We start from the raw sequence: 25,404 nt of genomic DNA on the forward strand, positions 1-25,404 counted from the left end.
TGTGAAGAACTCTTTCAGATCCTATGGGTTATAAGTATTATAAATATATGTCATCATTTATAGAGGCTGGTGACAAATTATTGTTGGTTAATGTTAAAAAAATTGCTAGTGTCAAATGCTTCACATTGGTACAGAATTTTATGTGCTGTTCTTGTTTAAAAATTATCATTGGTTAATGTTTTATGTTTTTACGGAAAAAAAAAAGGCCTATTGTTGATCTCAAATGTTTCACACTGGTATAGGATTTTATATGCTGCTCTTGTTTGAAATGTAGCCATACATCCCCACTGAGAAAAACCACAAGAAAGATTTTGGTAAAAGTTTTTATGTTGTCTAAAAAGCAAGAGAAATTTTTGCTGTGTTGTCTAAAAAGCAAGAAAAATTTTGGTTAAAAAAAAATGTATAAACAGGTACGGGCCTTATCTAGTTCCCAGTGTATGTTTTCAAGGTCAAACTTAAAGCAGCCCCCTAAATATCTCCTAATTCACCCACTTGTCTCTTCTGCAGATGCCAACTGTTCGGACCATGAGAAGCTCTTGCCTGTGCCTGTGTTCTACCTCCGCTTCCTCTCCAGTAGACCTGGTTTCCTTCCTGTCAGTTCCTCAGCTCAAAAGCACCCAAAGAGCCTCCCAGTCAGGATAAAACACACACACACACACACACACACACACACACACACACACACACACACACACCCTTGGAACTGTCTATGGGTACTCTTAGGTGGGTTTCACCTCCTGTCCTCATGTGTGACCTATGTCCCATACCAGCTCTCTTTGATTACTATGTTCCTGTCACACCTTGCGTTTGTGACTCAGACATTCCAGACGTCCCCTGCCTTCCAGTTGATCCCCACGCTGTTCCTCTGGTTGGTAACATTCTTCCACAGCCTTTACAGAAGCCAATCATTTTCTTTCTTGCTGCTCAGCTCAGACATCACCTTCTAGCACATGTTCCTTGCCTGCTCACTCTCAAGTAGTCACCACCAGGTGCTTCCTACCTCAGTATTCTCGTGCTCATTCTTGGTACCGACCACTCTGGGAAATTTCTCTTTTTCCCACCAGTGTATTGGAGGCCTCCCAAATGCAACTAAAGCATGAGTGTCCAGAGAATGAATATCACACTTCTCACCCAATCCCCTGAGCCCGTGTTTGGCATGTACCAGCCTATTCATTCCTTACCCTTGCCCGGTGAGAAACCAGAATACATCAGTGAGCCAGTGTCCCCGCCGTATCCAACAGACTCACCAAACTTTGGGGAAACTCATCTTTCTTTTTATTTATTTTTCCTTCGCCTTGTTCTGTTTTTTCTGTGTACATAAAAAAAGGATCCCTATATAAATCATGAAGGGAAGAAGACAAGATACGTCCACCCTTTAGTGAAGAGAAATGGGAAGGCAATAGGGTGAGCCTCATACGGAGGAGTAGGGCATGCCATTTAAAGCTTAAGTATTCTCTGGAAAAGCAAAAGCGAAAACAAAAAAACTGAAGGCATCTCCACAGCCTCAGAGGAAGGCAGAGGTGGCCTTTTCAGTAAATTTTCTCCACTCAAGTATCCAGAAGCAGGGAGAGGCAGCCGCTCTTTTTCTCACTCCGGGTCATCTTCTTCCTTGTGTGGACGCATGCTGCAGGGCTCGGAAGGCAGAGATTCGCTTGTGGGTTAAAAGTCAGCATCTTCTGCAGTTGCACTTTGAATTCCTCCATCTTAGGCCCTCTGAGGGAAGAGACTTTACCTCTGGAGGCCAGTCATCTTCTGGAGGCAATCCAATGAGAGCAAAGATTTTGCCCAACTGGCCAGCTTCAGAGTTTCCACAGAAGGGAGGTTTTCGACAAAACGCGTCTGCAAAGACACAACTGCAGGACAAGGTCAGCCAGCTGGACTGCCCCGTTACTTATCACCAGAACGTTCTCTGGTGTCTGGTCCCAGTGAACAATGCAATATGCATGAAGAAAATATGGGCTATTTAGAAACCGATCCATCAGATCCCTGATGGTCTCAACCGGCAAGCCTGGTGTGGGTGCTTGTCACGGTATGTCTTTAGGTCCTGGTCAATATGCTCAAACAGTAGGGTGACCTTGATGTCTGGATTAGCTCAGCATGTAGCTGCAACAACATTACAATGCTCGAAGGCCTCCAGCCTCCTCAGTAAGGTCACCTCATGAGCTGTGCTAATGGGAAAGCTCCTTCCAGTTCATTCTCCGTTAGGAACTCTCGCATTCCCGGGCATCACAAAGTGGCCCCTGAGGAGATCTCAGGCCTTGTACATCATCCCATAGACACCAACATCAATTTCAGCCTCTGGCTCATATCAAAAGGTAGCCATTCTCAGAGCAGGTGATCACCTTATGCCCAACCAAGAGCTGTGGAGGTGCCCCTTTATCAGGAGGGTGTCACACTGGGGATCCGTCCCGGACTGCTGAACACTATGGGCCAAACTATAGACACTCTTTATTTAAAATAATAATAATAATAATAATAATAATAATAATAATAAGGTCTCTTGATGTTCAGTTGCCCTTAAAGTAGCTGAATTTCTCCTCTGACTGATCAGCACGTACACTGGAAAACTGAATCTTCAGCACTAGTGTTGACATCTTTTCTGTGTATTCTAGAATCTGACAGCCTGTCTTCAAAGGGTAAAGGGAAAATTTCGCATTTTATGCAGAGCTAACCCAAAAGGAGTGAGCTCAAGTTACTACTGCTGTTAATACTATGGGATTTTTCTCTGTTCTTTCTTTGTGCATGTGTGTTTGTGCACGTAGGTGTGTGTATGTGGTATATGTGTATGTGTGTATAGGGTGTATGTGTGTGTGTATGGGAGGTGTGTGTATATATGGGGCATGAATGGGTATGCATATGCATGGGGTATATGTTTGTGTGTGCACATAAGGTATGGGGTATGTAAGGTAAATGTGTGTGTCCATCTATAGACATGGTGTGTGTATCTGTATGTGTGTGTATGTGTGCGTATGGTGCATGCATGTGAATATGCATATTTGGAGTGTTCATAGGCAGGAATTCAAGTGTCTCACTTTTCAATGCACTTCCTTAAGATAGGATCTTTTACCAAATCTGGATCTCCTTCTTATGGCTAGACTGGAACCTGGATCCTGGGAGGCTCCAAGATCCACCTGCTTCTGCTGCCCCTCCCAGCACTGGGATTATAAATTCATGCTGCCACACCCAGCTTTTACATGAGTCTTGAGAATCCAAATCCAGCCTCTCATGCTTCTGTGGCAAGCACGTTACCCACTGGACACCTCCCCAGCCCATACTGTTGTTTTTGACATTGAATGCCTTGGGACTGCTACAGAGTACTGCATCCCCACTGGCAATCAAAGCTCTGCTCCTCCACATCCCGCTAGTTCATTGCTGCTGTTTATTTAAAGGAGCTGCTTATTCATCTCAGCTGCCCAGAACTGAAATAATCACACAGAAACCGTATTAATTAAACCACTGCTTGGCCCATTAGTTCTAGCTTCTTATTGGCTAGCTCTTACATGTTAATTTAACCCATCTCCATTAATCTGTGCATCACCACGAGGTTGTGGTTTACCAGCAAAGTTTCAGTGTGTCTGTCTCCGAGAGCAGCTCCATGGCTTCTCTCTGACTCTAACTCCTTTCTCCCAGCATTCAGTTTAGTTTTCCCCGCCTATCTAAGTTCTGCTCTGCTATAGATCCAAAGTAGTCCTTTATTAACCAATGGTATTCACAGCATACAGAGGGGAATCCTACATTACCTCTCCTTTTCTGTTTAAATTAAAAGGAAGGTTTTAACTTTAACATAGTAAAATTACATATAACAAAACAGGTATCAAGCAAGAATTATAGTTACAATATTTATATCTACTTTATGTTTTATTATAACTAAGGAAAACTATAACTATAAATTCTTCAACTCCATCAGAGACTCCAGGGGGATATAATATTACCTAAGTAAACAGGAAGTACATTGTAAGCAGCTTCAAAAACTCTAGAAATGACAGAGACATCTCACTGCCTGGACAGTCACCCAAAGTTCTTCTGTACCATTGGGGCATCCATCTTCAGCCTACAGGCCCATAGTATCCGGCAGACTTTTTGAGGAAGCAGGAAATTTCAAAGACGATTCCACCTACATTGGCAGTTTGTCAGTCACTTTCTTCTGTGTCCTGTAAAATGTCTAGCAGACTCTTTCATGAAGTAGGAACCCCAAAGGACCATCTCATCTTCAGGCAAGTTCATCAGTCATTTCTCTGCAGGTGCTTCAAGTCCAGTTCATCAAGCAGTCCAGGCAAGAGCAGTTTCTTGTCCAAATGGCTAACCAACTCCATAAGGAGCCTCTTCGATTCCCATATTCCTCTTGAAGTAGATTGGAGCTGCCTATCTAAGTTCTGCCCTGCTATAGGTTCAAAGCAGTCCTTTATCAACCAATGGTATTCACAGCATACAGAAGGGAATCCCACATCAGCTATTTTCGGCCCAGAGCATCCACATGTAAGGTAGGATGACTTAGGATGCTGTCAGGTGAGATGGAGAAATATCTATTTCTCCAGTCTGATGTTTAGACCCAATGAAAACAATGTTTTACATTTGTCTGTGCAAAAAGCCACTGTGATACCTAATCTTGATTGGTTTGAGAAGCACCTAGGAGATTTGTAAAGCATACCTCCCAGTTTGTTCATGACGGAGCTTCCACAGATTAAATTGTGAGGGTTATTATCTAATTAGTAGGTCAATCCAGTGATAGACTCAACATTTGTATAGAGTGAGTAGAAGTTGGAGGGAGTGGATCACAGGGGTGGTGGAGGTGCCCTTGAAGGGTCTGCCTTGGCCCTGGCTCTGTCCTATGGCTCCTTTGCTTTTGTAACGGCCAAGAAGTGAGCATCTCTGCTTTGCCACACACTCTCCAGCATGATGATCTGCCTAGCCACAGCCCTGGAAGTAATGGAGCCAGCTGACCATGGGCTGAAGCCACCCCAACCATGAGCCAAAATAAACCCTTCCTCCTCTAAGTGGTTTCTCTCAGTATTTGTCATAGCCTCAGTGACAAAACCTGACTTACACAAACAGATACTTCAGAGTCCTTAAGGTTATTTTTATTATTTTTAATCATGTGTAGGGGAGTCTCAATATCACAGTAGAGAATGATGAGGTACTTCAGTGTTTCTCTGTGAAACACTGTTTCTCTGACTCATTTAAATTATAACAATGTCCTCCAGACCCATTACATCTTACCAGTTTGTAAATGAAGGATTTCATGATTCTCTTAATGACTGAATAGCTTTCCATTGTGTGTGTATCCATATATATGTGTGTGTGTGTATGTGTGTATGTATATTATACACACACACACCTACATGCATACACACCTGTCATATTCTCTCTTTCTCTCTCTCTCCCTCTCTCTCTCTCTCATTTTTATTGTCTATGACTCCAGCCATGGGATGGTGCAGCTAAGAGTTAAGATGGGTCTTCCCACCTCAGTGAACCCAATCTACAAGCTCTCTCTCAGGCATGCCCAGAGGCTTATCCCCTAGTTGACTTTAGACCTTGTCAAACTGGCAATATTAACTGTCACACGGACTGAATCATCTCCCCAGCCCAGATTCTGATCTTTTCTCCTATAGCCAGAGGCTGTGTTCTCAGTACACTGCACTCACTGTACATCTTGTATCTTGGGGATATAAGAAGGACTATAAGTGTGTTTGTTCTTCAGGATTTTAACATCTGACTTGACTCAAATAGTGCTAATTATCTATTGCCACAGAACATAATATCCCCAAACTCACAGCTGAAAACAGCAATGTTTGCCTTCTCACCACACTCAGTCTCTCACGAAGTTGAAGTCAATTTGTTACCAATCTCTCAAGACTCCAATGATGCTGAAGCAACCATGTCAAAGACTGTGAGTCCTAGTAGAGCGAAACACCTACACATAAAAAAATTTTTAAAGATTAATTTAAATCAATTTTATAACTGTTACCAGAGGCCTAACTCTGGGGATCTGAACAGACCAGGTTCTGCCAGATGTGTCTTCCAGGGTCCAAACATCAGAGAGAGATGAGCAGCGGTGAAACAGAAAGACAATTTCTCTGTGCCCAGCTTAGAGACTACTTTCCAGGTATTAACAATAGCTTCAGATTATAAACAGAAAGGAGACAAAAACAAACATACAAAGGGTAATATGCCTTGAGATCTCACTCAGGTTGATCCTGATCTCAGAGTTGTTTCTGTGAGTCCTGCTAGCATCAGAGAACCATAGAAACTGACTGGTTGACTAGTTCCCAGCAGTTGATTGGCTGCAGGGTTCACCGTTCCTGGAATTCAAAGTAAGTTGGTATGGTGGTTAGAATGAGAGGGGCCCCCATAGGTTCATAGATTTGAATGCTTGGTCACCAGGGAATGGCACTATTTGAAAGCCTTGTTGGAAAAAAAAAGTGTGTCACCAGGGCTTTGAGGTTTCAAAAGCCCATTCCAAAACCAGAGTCTCCCTCTTACTGCTGCCTGCAGATCTGAATGTAGAACTCTCAGCTACTTCTCCAACACCATGTCTGCCTGTGTGCAGCGATGCTTCCTGCCATGATGACAATAGACTAACCCTCTGAAACTGTAAGTGAGCCCCAATTAAACATTTTCCTTTATAAGAGTTACCATGGTCCCAAAGAAGAAAAAAACACACAAATTGACATCACCAATGATGAAAAATAAATTAACAGGAGATAGCAATCACTGGTCATTAATATCCCTTAATATAAATGCATTCAACTCACCTATAAAAAGGCACAGGCTAACAGATTGGATACAAAAACAGAATCCATCCTTCTTCTGCATACAAAAAACACATCTCAACCTCAAAGACAGACATCATCTCAGAGTAAAGGGTTGGGGAAAAAATATACCAATCAAATGGACCAAAAAAACATGTGAGTGTAGCTATCCTAATTAATATCTAACAAAATAGACTTCAAGCTAAAATCAGTTGAAAGAGACAAAGAAGGTCATTTCATATTAGTCACAGGAAAAATCCATCAAGAGGAAATTTCAATACTGAACATCTATGCCCCAAATACAAGAGTACCCTCATATGTGAAAGAAACACTTCTAAAGCTTAAATCATACATTAAACCCCACACAGTAATAGTAGGAGACTTCAACACTCCCCACTCACCACTGAACAGGTCAATCAGACAAAAAATGAACAGAGAAATAAGAGAATTAACAGATGTTATGACTCAAATGTATTTAACAGACATCTACAGAACATTCCATCCAAACAGAAAAGAATATACGTTCTTCTCAGCACCTCATGGAACCTTCTCAAATATTGACCACATACTCGGTAACAAAATAAACCTTAACAAATACAAAAAAATGGAATAACCTATGTACCTTATCAGATCACCATGGTACAAAACTAGAAGTCAACAGTCATACTAACTCAGAAAACCCACAAACACATGGAAATTAAACAATGCTCACCTGAATCATAAATGGGTAAAGAAAGAAAGGGGAAAATTAAAGACTTCCCAAAATTCAATGAAAATGACCACACAACATACCCAAATTTATGGGACACAATGAAAGCAGGGTTAAGAAGAAAGTTCATAGCAATAAATGCCTACATAAAGAAGCTGGAAAAATCCCACACTAGTGAATTAACAGAACATTGAAAACTTTAGAACAAAAAAAGAAAACTTATCCAAGAGAAGTAGATGACAGGAAATAAAGTGAGAGCTGAAATCAACAAAATAGAAACAAAGTAAACAATACAAACAATCAATGAGACAAAGAGCTGGTTCTTTGAGAAAATCAACAAAATAGATGAACTGTTATTCAAACTAACCGAAAGGCAGAGAGAGAATATCCAAATTAACAAAATCAGAAATGAAAAGGGGGACATAACAACAGACAAGGAGGAAATACAGCGAATCATCAGGTCATATTTCGAAAACCTGTACTCCACAAAATTGAAAAACTTAAAGGAAATGGACAATTTTCTGGATAAATATCACTTACCAAAATTAAATCAAGACAAGATAAGCAAATTAAACAGACCTATAACTGCTGAAGAAATAGAAGCAGTCATCAAAAGTCTCCCAATCAAAAAAAAAAAAAACCCGGACCAGATGGTTTCAGTTCAAAATTCTACAAGACGTTCAAAGAAGAACTAATACCAATACTCCTCGAATTATTTCACACAATAGAAGCAGAAAAAACATTGCCAAACTCTTTTTATCAGGCTACAATTACCCTGATACCCAAACCACAGAAAGACATTACTAAGGAAGAGAATTACAGACTAATTTTACTCATGAACATTGATGCAAAAATAATAAATAAAATACTGGCAAATCAACTCCAAGAACACATCAGAACCATCAAACACCATGACCAAGTCGGCTTCATCCCACGATGCAGGAATGGTTCAACATACGAAAATCTGTCAACGTAATCCACCATATAAACAAGCTGAAAAATAAAAACCACATGTCATCTCATTAGACGCTGAAAAAGCTTTTGACAAAATACATCCCTTCATGATAAAGGCCTTGGAGAGAGCAGGGATACCAGGAACATACCTAAATATAATTAAGGCAATATACAGCAAGCCAACAGCCAACATCAAACTAAATAAAGAGAAACTCCCAGCAATTCCACTGAAATCAGGAACAAGACAAGGTTCTCCACTCCCTCCATATCTATTCAATATAGTTCTTACGGTCCTAGCTAGAGCAATAAGACATCAAAAGGAGATTAAGGGGATACAAATTGGAAAAGAAGTCAAACTCTCACTGTTTGCTGATGATATGATAGTTTACATAAGTGATCCCAAAAATTCTACCAAGGAACTTCTACAACTCATAAACACTTTCAGCAATGTAGTAGGACAAAAGACTAACTCAAAAAAATCAGTAGCCCTCCTGTACACAGATGATAAAAGGCTAGGGAAGAAATCAGAGAATCAACACCCTTCTCAACTTCATATGGAAAAGCAAAAAACCCAGGATAGCCAAAACAATCCTGTACAATAAAAGAACTTCTGGAGGCATCACAATCCCTGACTTCAAACTCTACTACAGAGCTACAGTACTGAAAACAGCCTGGTATTGGCATAAGAACAGACAGGAGGACCAATGAAACTAAATAAAAGACCCGGATATCAATCCACACATCTTCGAACACCTGATCCTTCACAAGGAAGCAAAAAATATCAAATGGAAAAAAAGAAAGCATATTTAACAAGTGATGCTGGAATAACTGGATATCAACCAGTAGAAGAATGAAAATAGATCCATATCTATCACCATGCACAAAACTCAAGTCCAAATGGATCAAAGACCTCAACATCAAGCCAGCCGCACTGAACCTTATAGAAGAAAAAGTGGGAAGTACACTTGAACACAGTGGTACAGGGAACCACTTCCTAAATATAACCCTAGCAGCACAGACACTGAGAGAAACAATTAATAAATGGGACCTCCTGAAACTGAAAAGCTTCTGTAAAGCAAAGGACATGCTCAAAAAGACAAAACAACAGCCTACAGAATGGGAAAAAAAAATCTTCACTAACCCCACATAAGACAGAAGTCTGATCTCCAAAATATACAAAGAACTCAAGAAATGGACACCAAAAGAACACATAATCCAATACCAAAAAAAAGGAGTACAGTCCAAAATAGAGAACTCTTAACAGAGGAATCTAAAATTACTGAAAGACACGTAAGGAAATGTTCAACAACCTTAGTCATTAGAGAAATGCAAATCAAAACAACTTTGAGATTCCATCTTACACCTGTAAGAATGGTCAAGATCAAAAACACTGATGACAACTTATGCTGGAGAGGTTGTGGGGAAAAGGGAACACTTCTGCATTGCTGGTGGGAACACAAGCTGGTACAACCCCTTTGGATGTCAGTGTGGCGATTTCTCAGAAAATTAGGAAACAACCTTCCTCAAGACCCAGTAATACCACTTTTGTATATATACCCAAAGGATGCTCAATTGTGCCACAAGGACATGTGCTCAACTATGTTCACAGCAGCTTTATTTGTCATAGCCAGAACCTGAAAACAACCTAAATGCCCTCGATCAAAGAATGAATAAGAAAAATGTGGTACATTTACACAATGGAGTACTACACAGCAGAAAAAATAATGACATCTTGAATTTTGCAGGAAAATGGATGGAACTAGGAAACATTATTTTGAGTGAGGTAACCAAGACCCAGAAAGACAATTATCACATCTACTCACTCATAGGTGGTTTTTAAACATAAAGCAAAGAAAGCCAACCTACAAACCACAATCCCAGAGAACTTAGACAACAATACGGACACTAAGAGAGACTTACATAGATCTAATGTACATGGGAAGTAGAAAGTAGAAAAAGACAAGATCTCCTGAGTAAATTGGGAGCATGGGGACCTTGGGGGAGGGTTGAAGTGGGAGGGGAGGCAGGGAGGGAAGTAGAGAAAAATAAAAAGAGCTAGAATGGTCATGGCATATCTTCACAGCAATAGAACACTGACTCAGACAGTTGGGAAGGAGAAATAACTGGGAAAGGGAGAGCAGGGTAGAGGGTCAAGATAGAGTCCATTAAGACAAAGAGACCAAAGGACAGTTTCAAAGGAACCCCAGTCAGTTTCACCATTACTACCTTTTGCAGTTAGTTACAGACACCAACAGGATATAAGAGGGAAGACCTTTCTATAGGCTAGCAATACCAGGAAACCAGGACCATTGGCTGACATCTAGAAGGCCTGTTGTCATATCTATCCCTGTTTGAATCCATTTAAAATAAGCTTTTTGTATGTATTTATGTGTTTGCACATATATATGGATGTACTTGTGCACATATGCATGTGTAGTTGCCAGAGATTGACATTGGCATCTTTATTAGTTACTTTACACCTGAAATTTAATTTTTTAAAATTACACTTTATTTTGTAGTTGTGTGTATGTGTATTTGTGTGTGTGTGACACTGCCACTGCACACATGTGGAAAAGAAGAAGAAAATTTGCCAAGAGTCAATTCTTTTCTTCTACCATGTGGATTACAGGTGTGGTGGCTATTCTTGGTTGTCAACTTGATTGTATCTGGAATGAACTACAATCCAGAAATGGAGGACACACCTGTGATCCAGCTCTTGAGGGATGAAGACAACATGCCATTGGTCTAGATCTTAAGGCTGTAAGACATAGGTCTTTGATAGGAATCTTGAAGTAGAACGACACAATCCTTTAATACAGATCTTGAGGTGGGAAGACACACCTCTAATCTGGACCACATCTTCTGCTGGAAGTCTGTATAAAAACATGGAAGAAGGAAGGTTTTCTTCTTCTTTGACTGCTTGCCCTCTCCTTCCAGCACATCCATTCCTTCACCTGAATTGTAGCCTACTTCTTTGGGATTCCAGCATATACTGAAGACCAGCTGGTGTAGGAGGTCCTTCTGTCTTTGTGTTGCTTTCATTGGTTAATAAAGAAACTGCTTTGGGACTCTTGATAGGGCAGAACTTAGGTAGGTGGGGAAAATTAGATAGAATGCTGGGAGAAAGAAGGCAGAGTCAGAGAGACACCATGGATCCACCAGAGACAGATGCTGGGAATTTGACCTGGTAAGCCACTGCCACGTGGCAATACACAGATTAATAGAAATGGGTTAAATTTAGGTGTAAGAATTAACCAAAAAGAAACTAGAGCTAATGGGCTGAGCAGTGATTTAATTAATACAGTTTTTTGTGTGGTTATTTTGGGGCTAAGATAGTCGAGCAGCCAGGACAAACAAGTGGGCCCTTCCTGAAACAATTGGTGCTCTAATGTGGTCAACTAACTCCATATAAAACCTGGGAGGGCTTAAAAAGGAATTTTAGGAAAAAAATATACAGAGTTTAACACAGCTTCTTGCTGTTTGCTGGCAGTATGCCACAGCTCCTTTAAAAGATTTTTCTGGGGCTGGAGAGATGGCTCAGTGGTTAAGAGCACTGCCTGCTCTTCCCAAGGTCCTGAGTTCAATTCTCGGCAACCACATGGTGGCTCACAACCATCTGTAATGAGGTCTGCCGCCCTCTCCTGGCCTGCAGACATACACATAGACAGAATATTGTACACATAATAAATAAATATTTAAAAAAGAGAGAGAGAGATTTTCCTGACTCAGCAGCAGCAGCAGAAAAAAAGCCTTGTAGTTTTGAAATGCAGGCTTTCTGGGTCAAGCTACCAGTGTGACCTCTGACTCAGGCAAGAGGTCCAGCTACAGAGCATTTGACTGGGGTTTCTGAGCAGACTGCTGCAGCTTGCTTAACAGCAACATGGGCTATTGTGTGCCTGGAAGTGGGTTGATGTGCTTGACTTTCAGAGGGTAAGCAGCTCCCCCATGCTGGACTGGACCAGACTAGCAGGTAGTACCTAGGAATGTCACAGCTTAGGTTCTTAAGCACTTAGCATTTTAAAAAACGTTTCTGATCAGAAAATACAGAAACGCAATAAAGACAAATTCAGATGAAAAAGACCTCTAAATGGGTCACAGTGTCGGATAAATGTACTTGGGCTTGGGAGAGAGAAGAAAAAGAGTATAGAGAGTCATAAAATAAAGTTAATGCTTTAAAAAGTAGGGTAAAGTCTTTAAAGAGACAGAGTACAGACAGTTGTAGATTAAAGGAGTAAAGATAATAAAATAAATATTAAAAAGTAATAGAGTAAAGAAAAATAAGCCACAGAAAAATGGAAAATTCACAGAGAGTCTGGATTATGTATATTATTGTGTTATCTTTGAATTTTTTGACTGTGAAGGAGCTAAGTACAGAGAGACATTCCATTGTATGGGCTGCTAAGCTAAACCAGTATGTATATTATAAAGGTATCTTGACTTCAGAATTTGGGTCTAAGGATATGGTGTTTTGGAAAAGAGGTTTTTCTTTTGTTTCCACAGAAGATGAGAACCTGTGGAATATTTCCAGACAAATATGGTTTGATAGACCATGTCCCCCTCAAAGGTTGCCATGAACACAATCAAAAAATTACTTTACCCAACTACTGACTGAGATGAACCTAGCACACAGGATACACCATGAAAGACATGATTAACAGCACCTCCAAACAGCAGGAAGCAGTATGGACAAAACTACATCCATATTCCCTAATATTGTTTATATATGTTCTTTTACATTTAAAGGGGGATATGATATAGATGTGAATAATTTGCATTAGTATGGATCTTGGTTTATTGATACAAATTTAAGGTCAGTTTTGTTATATGTATATGTATTTCTGATCTTGATTAAAGTATTATACTTGTGTAGTTCATTTAAAAATATAATATATAATTAAGAAATATAGGTTAATAGATAATCATCTATAATAGTCAAGCTTGTAGTCATGTTAGTAAGACTTTCTAGATGTACAGAGCTCTATTTCAGTTAGGTAGGTATTCTTCATATCTTTCAAAGACTACAGAATATGGCATTTAAAATGTTTTAAGAACTTAGGACTTTTCATGACAGTGAGGCACATCTGCTCCTGGCAGCACCAATTACTTTGAGAGGAAGATGGACATCAAAGACGCTCCTTAGTCATTTGGACAAGAAACTGCTCTTGCCTAAACTGCTGAACTGGACATACAGTACCTGCAGAAAAATGACTGCTGAACTTGTCTAAAGGTGAGAAGATCCTTCAGGGTTCCTGCTTCATGAGAGACTCTGTGAGACTTTCTGCAGGATACAGAAGAAAGTGACTGAACTGTCTTTGAAATTTCTTACTTTACGGAAAAGTCTGCCAGATACTATGGGCCTGTAGGCTAAAGATGGATGCCCCAACGGTACAGAAAAACTTTGGATGACTATCCAGGCAGCAAGATATCTCTGCCAATTCTAGAGTTTTGGAAGTTGCTTACAATGTACTTCCTGTTTACTATGTAATATTATATCCTTCTGAAGTCTTTGATGGAGTTGAAGAATAGATAGTTATAGTTTTCCTTTGTTATGATAAAGATAAAGTAGATATAAATATTGTAACTGTAATTCTTGCTTGATACCTGCTTTGTTATATGCAGTTTTACTATGTTAAAGTTAAAGCCTTCCTTTTTGTTTAAACAGAAAAGGGGAAATGGTGTAGGAGATCCTTCTGTCTTTGTGTTGCTTTCAGTGGTTAATAAAGAAACTGCTTTGGGCCTCTTGTTAGGGCCGAACATAGGTAGGCAGGGAAAATTAAACAGAATGCTGGGAGAAAGAAGGCAGAGTCAGAGAGATGCCATGGATCTGCTGGAGACAGATGCTGGGAATTTTACCTGGAAAGCCACTGCCACTTGGCGATACACAGATTAATAGAAATGGGTTAAATTAAGATGTAAAAATTAACTAATAAGAACCTAGAGCTAATGGACCAAGCAGTGATTTAATTAATACAGTTTTTTGTGTGGTTATTTCAGAGCTAAGCTAGCCAGGTGGCCGGGACAAACAAGTGGGCCCTCACTGCAACAACCAGCTAAAACACCCAGTCTCCTTGGACTGAGCAACTACTAGATTGTTAGACTTTGCATTCACAGATAGCCTTGTGGGGCTGAAGCCTGTAAGTCATTCCAGTACATTCCCTTTATACACACCTACAAACAAACATACATACATACATACATACATACATACACATAGAGACAAAGACAGAGACAGAGACGGAGAATTTTTCCATAAGTTCTATGACTCTAGAGAACCCTGACTAACACACAAAGGATCAAACTCAGGTCATTGAACATGGGAACAAGCACTTTACCCACTGAGTCATCTTGCAAAACCCAATATTTTCTATTATAGTATAAACTAGCTTTTATCTATGGTAAAATAAGACTTATTTTTACATGGTTTTCTTTGGACAGGATTCAACATTCTTTTCAAAGAGGTTTTCAATTATTTTGAAATGCTTAATATTATTTTAGGATACAAGAAACTGTTTTATTACCAAGAAGTTGTGCTTTCTTTCTTGGTAATTTTAAATAAGGAACAATTATGATGTTAGCAAGGAACAAATTCTCTTTTAAAGGCATAGCCACGGAGATTCAGGCAGAAGGATGGCTGAACAGTCAGATGCAAAGAATGACCAGTGTTTTGATAAGACTTTTACCATTGCTTCCAAAGGGTCTCACTATGAGTTCCAAGCATGCATGTGTAGCCCAGGGTGGCCTCATATTTATGATCCTCTTGCTCTGCCACAAATGCTAGAATTATACATGTGCTATAACACCTGGCTCAGTGTAATTTATTTTAAAAATCTATGTGTTATGTAAATGTTTTCTGTAGTGGTCTGAAGAGGAATGGCCCATATAAACTCATGATTTGAATGCTTGGCCCAAAGAGAATAGCACTATTAGGAGGTGTGACCTTGTTGGAGTAGGTGTAGCCTTGGGGGAGGAAGTGTGTCACGTAGAGATGGGCTTTGAGGTCTTATATTCTCAAAGTACATTCAGTGTGATACTCAGACTCCTTCCTGCCACCTGCAGATCAAGATGTAGAACCCTCAGCTTTTTCTCCATCACTATGTCTGCCTGCATGCTGCCATGCTTCTCACCATGACAATAACTGACTAAACCTCTGAAACTATATGCCAGTCCCAATTAAATGTTTTCCTTTATAAGAGTTGCTGTGGGGGGCTGGAGAGATTACTCAGCAGTTAAGAGCATTGCCTGTTCTTCCAAAGGTCCTGAGTTCAATTCCCAGCAACCACATGGTGGCTAACAACCACCTGAAATGAAATTTGATGCCCTCTTCTGGCCTGCAGGCAGACACACAGACAGAATACTGTATACATAATTAATAAATAAATAAATAAATAATTTTTTTTTAAAAAAAGAGTTACTGTGGTCGTGGTGTCTCTTCTAGCAATAGAAACCCTTACTAAGACATGCATATTTTCTTGTCTAAGAACTGGTGGCAATGTTAGATTCCCTTCTATATTTTTGTTTTCAGTTTAGCCTGTATTAAATACTATCATGATTGTATTGTTTTGTTCTATTTTAAACAGACAAGCATGCAAAGGCCCTAGGTTCAACCCCAGGACCACAGAAACAAATAAGTAAAACAAAATAAAAGCAAGAGAAAACACAAAATGTTAAAAGGCATTTTCACAAAATAAGAATATCTTACAATATTTAAATTATTACTAGCAGCCAAAATTCTTAAAGTCCTTAAAATAGTACAACCCAATATGGTAGCCATTAACTAAATGTAGTTGTTAAGTATTTAAAGGTGTGCCACCAGATCCAATTGAAGTGAGCCTCAAGTACACATTGGACTACTCAGACTTAGCATGAGAAATGGGATTCATGACTTCTAGTAAGAATCAAATGCACTTATAATCTCCTTATCAATTTTATAATGAAATAATAATGTTTCTGATACATTAGGTTAAGTATATTACAATTTGTTTCATACATTTTAAAGAAAGTTTTTCTTACAATGGTGGAATCAAACTCGGGGCCTGGTGCATGCTAGGCAAGCATTCACCCACTGAGCCCCAATATGCAGCACTGTCAGGTAGAGCACAGGACACCTGCTGACAACTCAGTTTCACACATCCCTCCCTTCAGGGGACATAATTATAATTAAAATTGCTTCTTGTTCATCTAAAATTTGAGTTTAACCTGGTAGATTTTTAAGTTATTAAATCTGGAAATTGTATTAATACGGTTAATTTTAATTGTGATGGTTAATGTTGTCAACCTTACGGCATCTAGAATCATCTAAGAGAGATACCTCTAGGCGTACCTGTGAGGACGTTTCTAGACTGGGTTAGCTGAGCCGGAAAGACAAACCCTAACAGTGGGCAGCATCCGTTCCATGGCCTGGGGTCCAGGACTAAATAAAAAGGAGAAGACAAGCTGAGCACCAGGATTTGTCACTCCTGGCTTCCTGACTGAGGACAAGTGACAAGCAGCCTCATACTCCTGCCACCATGCCTCCCCAGAGTGACTGACTCCACCCCCAACCATGAGCCTTCCTTCGATTAGTTTTCTCCAGCATTTTGTCTCAGCAATAGGAAATGTAACTAATACAACAGCTACCCAATTTCATTTATACAGTTTTAATTATAATGTACACCTGTTGCGCACACCTGTTGTTCCAGCTACTGATGTGGAAGGCAGATCATTTGATGACAAAGCTGCTATCAAGCCAGGGCCATATAGCAAGACCTATCTCAAAAAAATAAATACAAATAAAATTACAAATGGAACGTCTCATTTTATTAGGCAATGTTGCTTTAGAATCATACAGTTGCTGTTTTATGCCTTTATTATTAGAATACATTACTTAGACAAAATATTGGGTTTCCTAGTAAGGTTTTGTGTTTGTTTGTTTTGAGATAAGAGTTTCACTGTGTAGCCCTTATCACTGGCTGGCCTGGAAAGGTGTCTGCTACAAACCCAGGCAGGTTTTTGATGTTGTTGCTGTATGTTTTGTTTTTGTTTTAACTAAATGACTTCTGAGTTAACAGTAAAGATTACAAATCTGAGAATCCAAGACTAAGCTCATTAATCTTGAAGTTAAATTTTTTTCCATTCCTTAAATCAACTGAGAAAATAACAAAATTATTTAAGAACACAAAACAGAGTGGGAGTCTGGGAATTAAAATTCATTGCATACTTTCTCATGGCCAGTCTCAAAATCCATCCCTTTTTAATATGCATACTACTATTATTTTAAATTTATGTGTTTTGCCTGCAAGTCTGTCTTGTCTATGCACCCAGTACATGTCTGTTGCCATGGGAGCTGCCCTATGACTGTTGGGAAGAGAGCCCAGGTCGTCTGGAGAAACAATCTGGGCACACACACACACACACACACACCACAGAAAGGGGAGTTACTCTGGCTGTCCTGGAACTCAGTAGACCAGAACAGCCTCGAACTCACAGAGATCTGCTTGCCTCTGCCTCCCAAGTGCTGGAATTAAAGGCAGGCACCTTCACGCCAGGTTGCAATCTAGTCTCTTAAATACTGAGCTATCTCTGCATCCCTGAAAGATGCGGCTCTTTTCAGGAAAAACTGGGACAAAGACGGTTGTCAATTCTCAGATGATCACAATACCTTCTGACCCACAACAAAAAGTTGAGAGGATAGGCGACTCCACCCTTAAATTCTAAGACTCTCTCCAGTAAATGCCCAGGTTGGCCATGGAAAAAAGGCCTTCAGAGTCACCCTTTCCCAAAGTAATCCAGGGAATCTAGTCCCTATCACTATCTGGGGAGACCCTAACCAACCCCCTCAAGCCTACCTGCTCGGGGCGTGGTCCACAAACGCCCCGCCCCAAGACCCGAAGCCGAACAGTCAGGGCGGAACTAGAAGACACCACCCCAGCCAGGCCCCCTCCTTGACCAGCAAAGGGGGCGGGGCCATATTAGGCCACACCTTCCCCCTCTCCCAGTTCGGAAGCAAGGCTCAGCCCCGCCTTCCGCACCGCCCAGCCAGTTCGCAGTCCTTGCTCGGCTCCGCCTCAGGCGCACGCGCGGCCGGCGCCCACCGTGCGTCACTCAGCCCCCTGCCCCGCCTCCGCCGCGCCGTGCCTCCGAGCCGGGACGGCGGGGCGGGCCTTGCGGCCCAGGCCCAGAGACCGCCCCGGCCTCAGGCCCTATGTAAAGTTGTGTGTGACCAAGTCTGAGGCTCCCGGGGAACTCACAAGTCTGTTCCTTGTTCACTCGCATACACCCGCAGCGCCCGGTCTCCTGCGCCGCGGTGTCCCCCAGGTCCCCGGCCGGGCGCCCTGGGCTGCTGAGGACAGCATGCGGGACTACGACGAGGTGACCGCCTTCTTGGGAGATTGGGGACCCTTTCAACGCCTCATCTTCTTCCTCCTCAGCTCCAGCATCATCCCCAATGGCTTCAATGGTATGTCAATCGTGTTCCTGGCGGGGACCCCGGAGCACCGTTGCCTGGTGCCTGACACGGTGAACCTGAGCAGCGCGTGGCGCAACCACAGTATCCCGTTGGAGACGAAGGACGGACGACAGGTGCCCCAGAAATGTCGCCGCTACCGACTAGCTACTATCGCCAACTTCTCTGCGCTAGGACTGGAGCCGGGACTGGATGTGGACTTGGAGCAGCTGGAGCAGGAGAGTTGTCTGGATGGCTGGGAGTACAGCAAGGACATCTTCCTGTCCACCATCGTGACCGAGGTAGGTGGCAGGCCCCTGTCAGCATCTGGTAATAACCGCGGTCGTCGGTTGCAGTCCTTCGTCCAACGCACAGGCTCCCTGGTGATGGGCATCCTCCAGTAAGGACGCCCAGGAACACAGATTTATGAAATGACTTTTAGCCGCGGTATGTCCCTCGGAGCACAAGTGTCAGGCTGGCCATCCGTCCTTAGAGCCACATTGAAGATGAAGTCCAGAAGGTCCTGCTTCTAGGAGAAGCCCTAAGGCTCTGAGTGGTGCGACTTTCTCTAGTGATGTGATCCAGAGGAGCCCAGGACTTGGTCCAGGGAAGTGCCTCCGTCTCAGCTTCTGTGTTCAGAAAGGGATGCTCGGCAGGACTTTTCTAAGTTAAGGAAGCATGTGTCCCAAACTCTCTTCCTTTTCTCTAGTTACTCTCCCTCCTTCACCCATCCTCACCCCAAATGAAGTCTTATCCTGCCCCATAAGTAACGCCTCATGAGAGATGCCCCATGAGGGATGCCCCATGAGAGATGCCCCATGAGAGATGCCCCGTGAGAGGTGCTCCATGAGAGATGCCCCATGAGAGATGCCCCGTGAGAGATGCTCCATGAGAGATGCCTCGTGAGGGATGCCCCGTGAGAGATGCCCCATGAGAGATGCCCCATGAGAGATGCCTCGTGAGGGATGCCCCATGAGAGAAGCCCCATGAGGGATGCCCTATGAGAGATGCCCCTTGAGAGATGCCCCATGAGAGATGCCTCGTGAGGGATCCCCTGTGAGAGATGCTCCATGAGAGATGCCCCATGAGAGAAGCCCCATGAGGGATGCCCTATGAGAGATGCCCCTTGAGAGATGCCCCATGAGAGATGACTCATGAAAGAGGAAAGATGCCGTATGAGAAATTGTTTTGTTTCGCTTCAGTGGTTTGTTATTTCTTAAGGACCCCTGGGTCTGAAGATCTATTCAGGGTGACTTTCTATGGAGTCTTTTCCACAGTATTCTGAGACAGGAGCTCTGGTGGGGTTTGATGATGGGATGTAGCCTTCATGTGGAGAATGATGGAAACCTAAGTCCTATCCCCTTGCTCTCTATTCTTTGGTGACTCTGTCCGACCCCCTGCAGTCTCTCAGCTGGAGATGTGACATGCTGTTTAATGGTGCATGTGGATGTGTTTTGAGGACTTAGGCACCAGTTGTCATTTCCTGGGCTCTCAGCAGTACTGAGTATGCAGAACAATGAAAGAGCCTTATGTGATAACCATTGGGCAACAGGGTCACTGAATGTCAGGGATAGGGATTGATCAGTTAGGCCTCTGAAGGAGATAACTTCTTGGTGAACCTAACCATTAGGTCCAGATCCAAGAGCAAGAAATGGTTACAGGAGGATGCATAGCAATAGCAATAAGGAGAAGCTAGGGGTCTATGTGTGGCATCTAAGCCTCCTGGAGGCCGAGACTGAGCTTCCCTCCTTACAGAGGCTCCCAGGTATGTTGCTACAGGGGGTTGTCACCCTTCAAGGGTAGAGTCTGAGAGCATCCCTGCAAAAATCACTGCCTGCTTTCTTTGGATGTTTGAGGTTTAGTGTCTCCAAAACCTATGCCTACCTGCTACCTAAGTAAGTAGAGTGAAAGTTAAAGGCCGTGCTGGCACATGCCTTTAATTCCAGCACTCGGGAGGTAGAGGCAGGTGGATCTCTGTGAGTCCCGGGACATCCAGGACTACACAAAGCAAAAACAAAACAAAAAACCAGTACTGACTAAGTTAGTTAGTGCCTTTGATATGTGAGTCCACAGAGAAGAGATTCTCAGTTGCTCCACATCCTGGTCTCCAAACTCACAGTGCTTGGAGGCAAGTGGAATCCGACAGAAGCTACTGGGTGACACCCGTTCCTCAGATCTGTTTCTGGCTGCCCAGAGACGGAGCAGTTGAAATCTGAAGGGACATACTGACATCTCTTGAACTTTTACCTGATCTTGAGGGTACTGGGCTTGCCCTGTGTCACTTGCCCTCACTCACTGTCATGCTGCTTGCTGCTTAGGGTGGACGCAGTATTGGTGAGCTCCCCAGAGGAAAACTAAGCAGCAAAAGTTCAGATCCTTTTGACCTACCACTGCTGCCAATGTCATAGTGTCTTTTTTTTCCCCAATGGATCTGGATGTTATTGAGCTGCCTTAGCAGTTTCGTAAGAGCTGTATGCCCTTTCACCTACTTACAGGTCAGCAGTTTTTGCAGGAGGCGAGTTTAATACTTTACTTAGCTCTTTTGTTTGGGAATACTGGAATGCCTGATTTGAAGTTCAAGGCTTGTCGTCTTAGATGAGCAACTGCTATTGAAAGCTGCTGCATTAACATTCTGATGACTTTTTCCAAGACAACCCACACCTAGCCTGCTGACCACAGCTAGTCAGTCCCCTGCCTGCTAAATGTCTCTAAGCCTGCCTTCAACCCCAAATCAAAGTAGGGGTCTTTTAAGTACACTGGTTTTGAATAATAATAATCATCATCATCTTCTTCTTTCTCTTCTTCTTCCTCTTCTTCTTCCTCTTCTTCCTCCTCTTCTTCTTCCTCCTCCTCCTCTTCCTCTTTCTCTTCTTTCACTTTCAAGTTAAATTACATGCATGAAGTACTAAACTTTGCAATAGATTAGATTTCTGTGTCTCCCTGAATCTTGACATGATGCTAGATGAGGGAGGTTTTTTTTGTTTGTTTGTTTTTTGGTTTTTTTTTTTTTTTTGGTTTTTCTGTGGGCTTTTGATAGGGTTTCTCTGTGACTTTGGAGCTTGTCCTGAAACTAGCGCTTGTAGACTAGGCTGGCCTCGAACTCACAGATCTGCCTGCCTCTGCCTCCCAAACTCTGGGGTTAAAGGTGTGCACCATCACAGCCCAGCTTGAAGGAGATTTCTTTTAATTGAAATTGGGTGATTGGGAAAATAATTTATGAGCCTTTATAGAAAGTTTAAGAACTAACTGACAGACAAAAGAGAAACTTGAGAAACTACAAACTGACTGGAATGCTTTAAGGGAAATGTGATTCTCCCCTCCCCACCCCACACACACACACTGACTGAAGCTTGGCTCTGTGTGCATTGAAAACCAGGCAGTGGGGTTGGCCAAAAGAAAGAGATCCTTTCTGTGAGGTCAGAGAGCTTTGTGAGCCCACGTTTCAGGAAAGCTTGGTGAGGTACATGCTTGTAGGCTGGCCCCTCTTCCTGCCCCTTGCTCATCTCTGGGGCACCTGGCAACTCCTACCCACCATGCTGTGCTTCTGATCCAGGACTACCCCTTCTTCTGAGAACCTGCCTGTTTTTTACATTGCTGTGCCACCTGCTCTGTGGTTTCACGGAAACGCTGCCAAGCCTGCAGGCAGAAACATTTCTGTATGGCTTTCTGGTGCCTATGAGTTCGGGCTCCTTCAGCTGAAGTCTGGCATGGCTCTGCATTGTCCTACACTATACCCATCTCTGCTTTCCATGAGTATCTTGTCAAGGCATCAGCAGGACTCCAACTTGTTCTCTGGTGCTCTCTGGTGTTCCAGACTAGATTTTTCATCAGTCTTGCCTAGGTCATCTTGGAAAATGGGAATTCTTCCCACTGTTATCCACAACCCACTGGATGAAAACTCTTAGCACCCTAGTTGGTGGGTTTGGCATGAGTCTGAAAAATAGAGACCAAAGAACCTTGGAGCCAGGACCTTACTGCTTACCTGTGTTAGCCACCCCCTCGTCCACGCCCTGACCACTTCTGAGACTCACAGACACTCATCTTTGCCTTGGTAGCTAAATGGCAAACCAAAGCCACTTGCTGGCCCTAACTCCTTATGCACGCACAGCCATAGTAGACACAGCTGATGGGAGCAGTCACACTGAGCCCTCTCTTACTGAGAACCAGCACTCTGGGTCAGGGTTCGATAGTGACACAGTCAGGAGTCATAGAGCAAAGGAAAGAATTCATCCTACAGATGAAAGTCTGGAGTTCATCTGGACTCTGTGCAGATGGGCCCAACACCATAAAGGAAATGATGGTGTTGAAGGGCAGTGGCCCTTTTATCCATTGAGCCACTCAGCCATGTATCATTTAGTTCCCAGGTCATTGCTCTGTTCAGGGCACGGTGGGCATGACAGAGGTTATTAGAGCAGGTACTACTTCTCTTTCCTGAAAGCCCTGAAGCAAGGATCCACTATATTTTTTTTCTTCAATTTTATTTTGTGAAATTGATTCTTGCTAAGTTGACTAGGCTGACCACAAGTGGTCTTCCTGCTTCAGATTCCTGATTGTTGGGACTGCAAACTCTCATAGCTTGAATTCACCATTAATTGTAGTTGGGGCAGAACAATGTTTTAGGGATTAATGGCTGTCAATAGGAAGTGAGACCTGCTAGTGTGCTTGCTCACTGATGCAGACACACTAGGTACATCTCAGGGAGACTTGTGCCTCTTGGACATAGATCCTATCACTTTTCTCTTCCAGCTGGTTCATGGGTGCAAGAACATTTAGTCCCAGAAGACTGTATTCTCTCTTTCTCCCTCCCTCACTCCGTCCCTCTCTTCCTCTCTCTTTCTCCTACCCTTTTCTTCCCATTGTTGAAAGGAATGTTCATTATATATGAGGTAGAGAAGTGCTTATTTAGGCTGAAAGATAACTCAGGGTAAGTATGCTTGCTGACACTGGATCCCAGCTCCCACACTGAAAAAAAGGAAGGGGGGGTGAGAGGAGAGAAGGAAAAAATGGAGGAAGGAAGTTAGGGAGGGAGGGAGGAAGAAAGGAAGGAAAGAGGTGTGGGACTTATGAGATGTCTAAGTGTTAAATAGCATTTTGTGCTCATCCAGAGGACCTGAGTACAGTTTCTAGCACACATGGGCAATTCACAACCACCTGTTATTCTGGGTCCAGAGGATTCAACACTTTTCTTCTGGTGTTGTATACACAGGCAAGTATACACATGTGACATACACTCACATAAACACATAAAGTTTAAGAAGTCATACACAATTTTTTAAATCATTTTTAAAAAGAAAAATAGAAAGCTGTGTGTGGTGGGGCACACCTTTAGTATCAGCACTCCAAGAGGTAGAGGCGGTGGCTCTCAGAGTTTGAGACCACAGCCAAGCCCTGTCTCAGAAAGCGAAAGTGTGGAGGGAGTCAAGCATAGCTATGCTCTTTAGTGAGAGAGCCCATCTCAAAGGAATAAAGCAGGACACCCAACTTACTCCTCTAGTCTCCATGTATGTACATATAAAGGCCTGTACAGACATGCATACACATATACTACATATGCATTACATAATAATAATAAATAATAAAAATAAAAGTAAAAGATGTGATTTTTCTTTTAAAATATCTGAACAGTTGTTTTTTTTCTTAAAGATTTATCTTTGTGAGTGTTTTGCATGCATGTGTTTGAAGTACCACATGCATGAAGTGCCAAAAGAGGGCATGGGATTCTCTGGAAAAAAATTCTCTGGTGATTGAGACATAAATGAGATAGAGTCTATCTAAGTGGACAGTTTGGAGAGCGCTAGCACCTATGTTAATATACCCTTGAACCCACTACTACTAGAGAGACACATTTCTGACTAGAAAGAAGTGTGGACCCTGGTCATAGCTATTCTCGATTCTCTAAGTTTGGGTCCCCTCTTCCAGTTCTCCATCTATGAAGCTTGATGCATGGCCAGTACTACAGAGCCACCTACCAAGTAGAAGAAGCATTGATGGCCTAGCCTTCGGGTGCCTTAGTTATAGCTGAGTAGCCAGATGAGTACAGAAATACTAGGTTCGTGTGTGAGCTCATCAAGCTGGAATGTGTAACTTTGACTATGATCCCACCCCTCCAACAAGAATTCAGGCCAACTCCAAATGCTTACTGCACTGGATATAAAGGTTGGCAGGTGAATGAATAGGTGGGACTCACCCTGTGCTTTTGAGAACTCTTGTCCTTAACTGACTATTCACAGGCTCCCTATAGCCAGTAGGAGACAAATGTTAATGTAAGCCAGGCCCTGAGAGGTATCAGGGACTGTCAGTGGTAGGTAACAGAATACTCACTTCAGTGAATTAAGCTCATGCCTAGACTAAGGACAAGATAAATCAAGCAGATGGGGTGAAGGCCTGAAAGATGCTACAAACCGTAAGAACAATTTCATCTGCTTTCACTTGGCATCCAACCTTGCAGTGTCTGGTTCCCAGAAGCCTGTTTTGGGTAAACTTACTAAGATCCACTGTTGTAGGAGGAGCGGTGGGCTGCATCCTGCCACCCGGCTAGCTTAACCCCTAAAATAACCACACAGAAATTGTAT

At 42.4% G+C, this 25,404-nt stretch overlaps 1 protein-coding gene and 1 pseudogene across 2 annotated transcripts in view; one reads left to right on the plus strand and one right to left on the minus strand.

Annotated features, from left to right (window-relative positions):
- Positions 1–1,276: 1,276 nt before the first annotated feature.
- Positions 1,277–18,392, minus strand: LOC125402758 (cyclin-dependent kinase 4 pseudogene; annotated as a pseudogene). Its single transcript, XR_015738874.1, has 4 exons — positions 18,237–18,392; positions 17,079–17,157; positions 16,733–16,822; positions 1,277–5,911 (listed from the first exon to the last, which is right to left on the minus strand). The product of XR_015738874.1 is annotated as a cyclin-dependent kinase 4 pseudogene (transcript).
- A 126-nt stretch (positions 18,393–18,518) lies between these two features.
- LOC146892919 (organic cation/carnitine transporter 2) overlaps positions 18,519–25,404 on the plus strand; it is a 30,568-nt gene continuing 23,682 nt past the window's right edge. The window contains exon 1 of the mRNA XM_087910634.1: positions 18,519–19,134. Within this exon, the coding sequence (XP_087766760.1) occupies positions 18,742–19,134 (393 nt within the window). The 5' untranslated portion in view covers positions 18,519–18,741. The remainder of the gene's footprint in view (positions 19,135–25,404) is intronic.

This window comes from Myodes glareolus, chromosome 9 (genome assembly GCF_982192425.1).
Source record: "Myodes glareolus chromosome 9, mMyoGla1.1, whole genome shotgun sequence".
Classification (NCBI taxonomy): Eukaryota; Metazoa; Chordata; class Mammalia; order Rodentia; family Cricetidae; genus Myodes; species Myodes glareolus.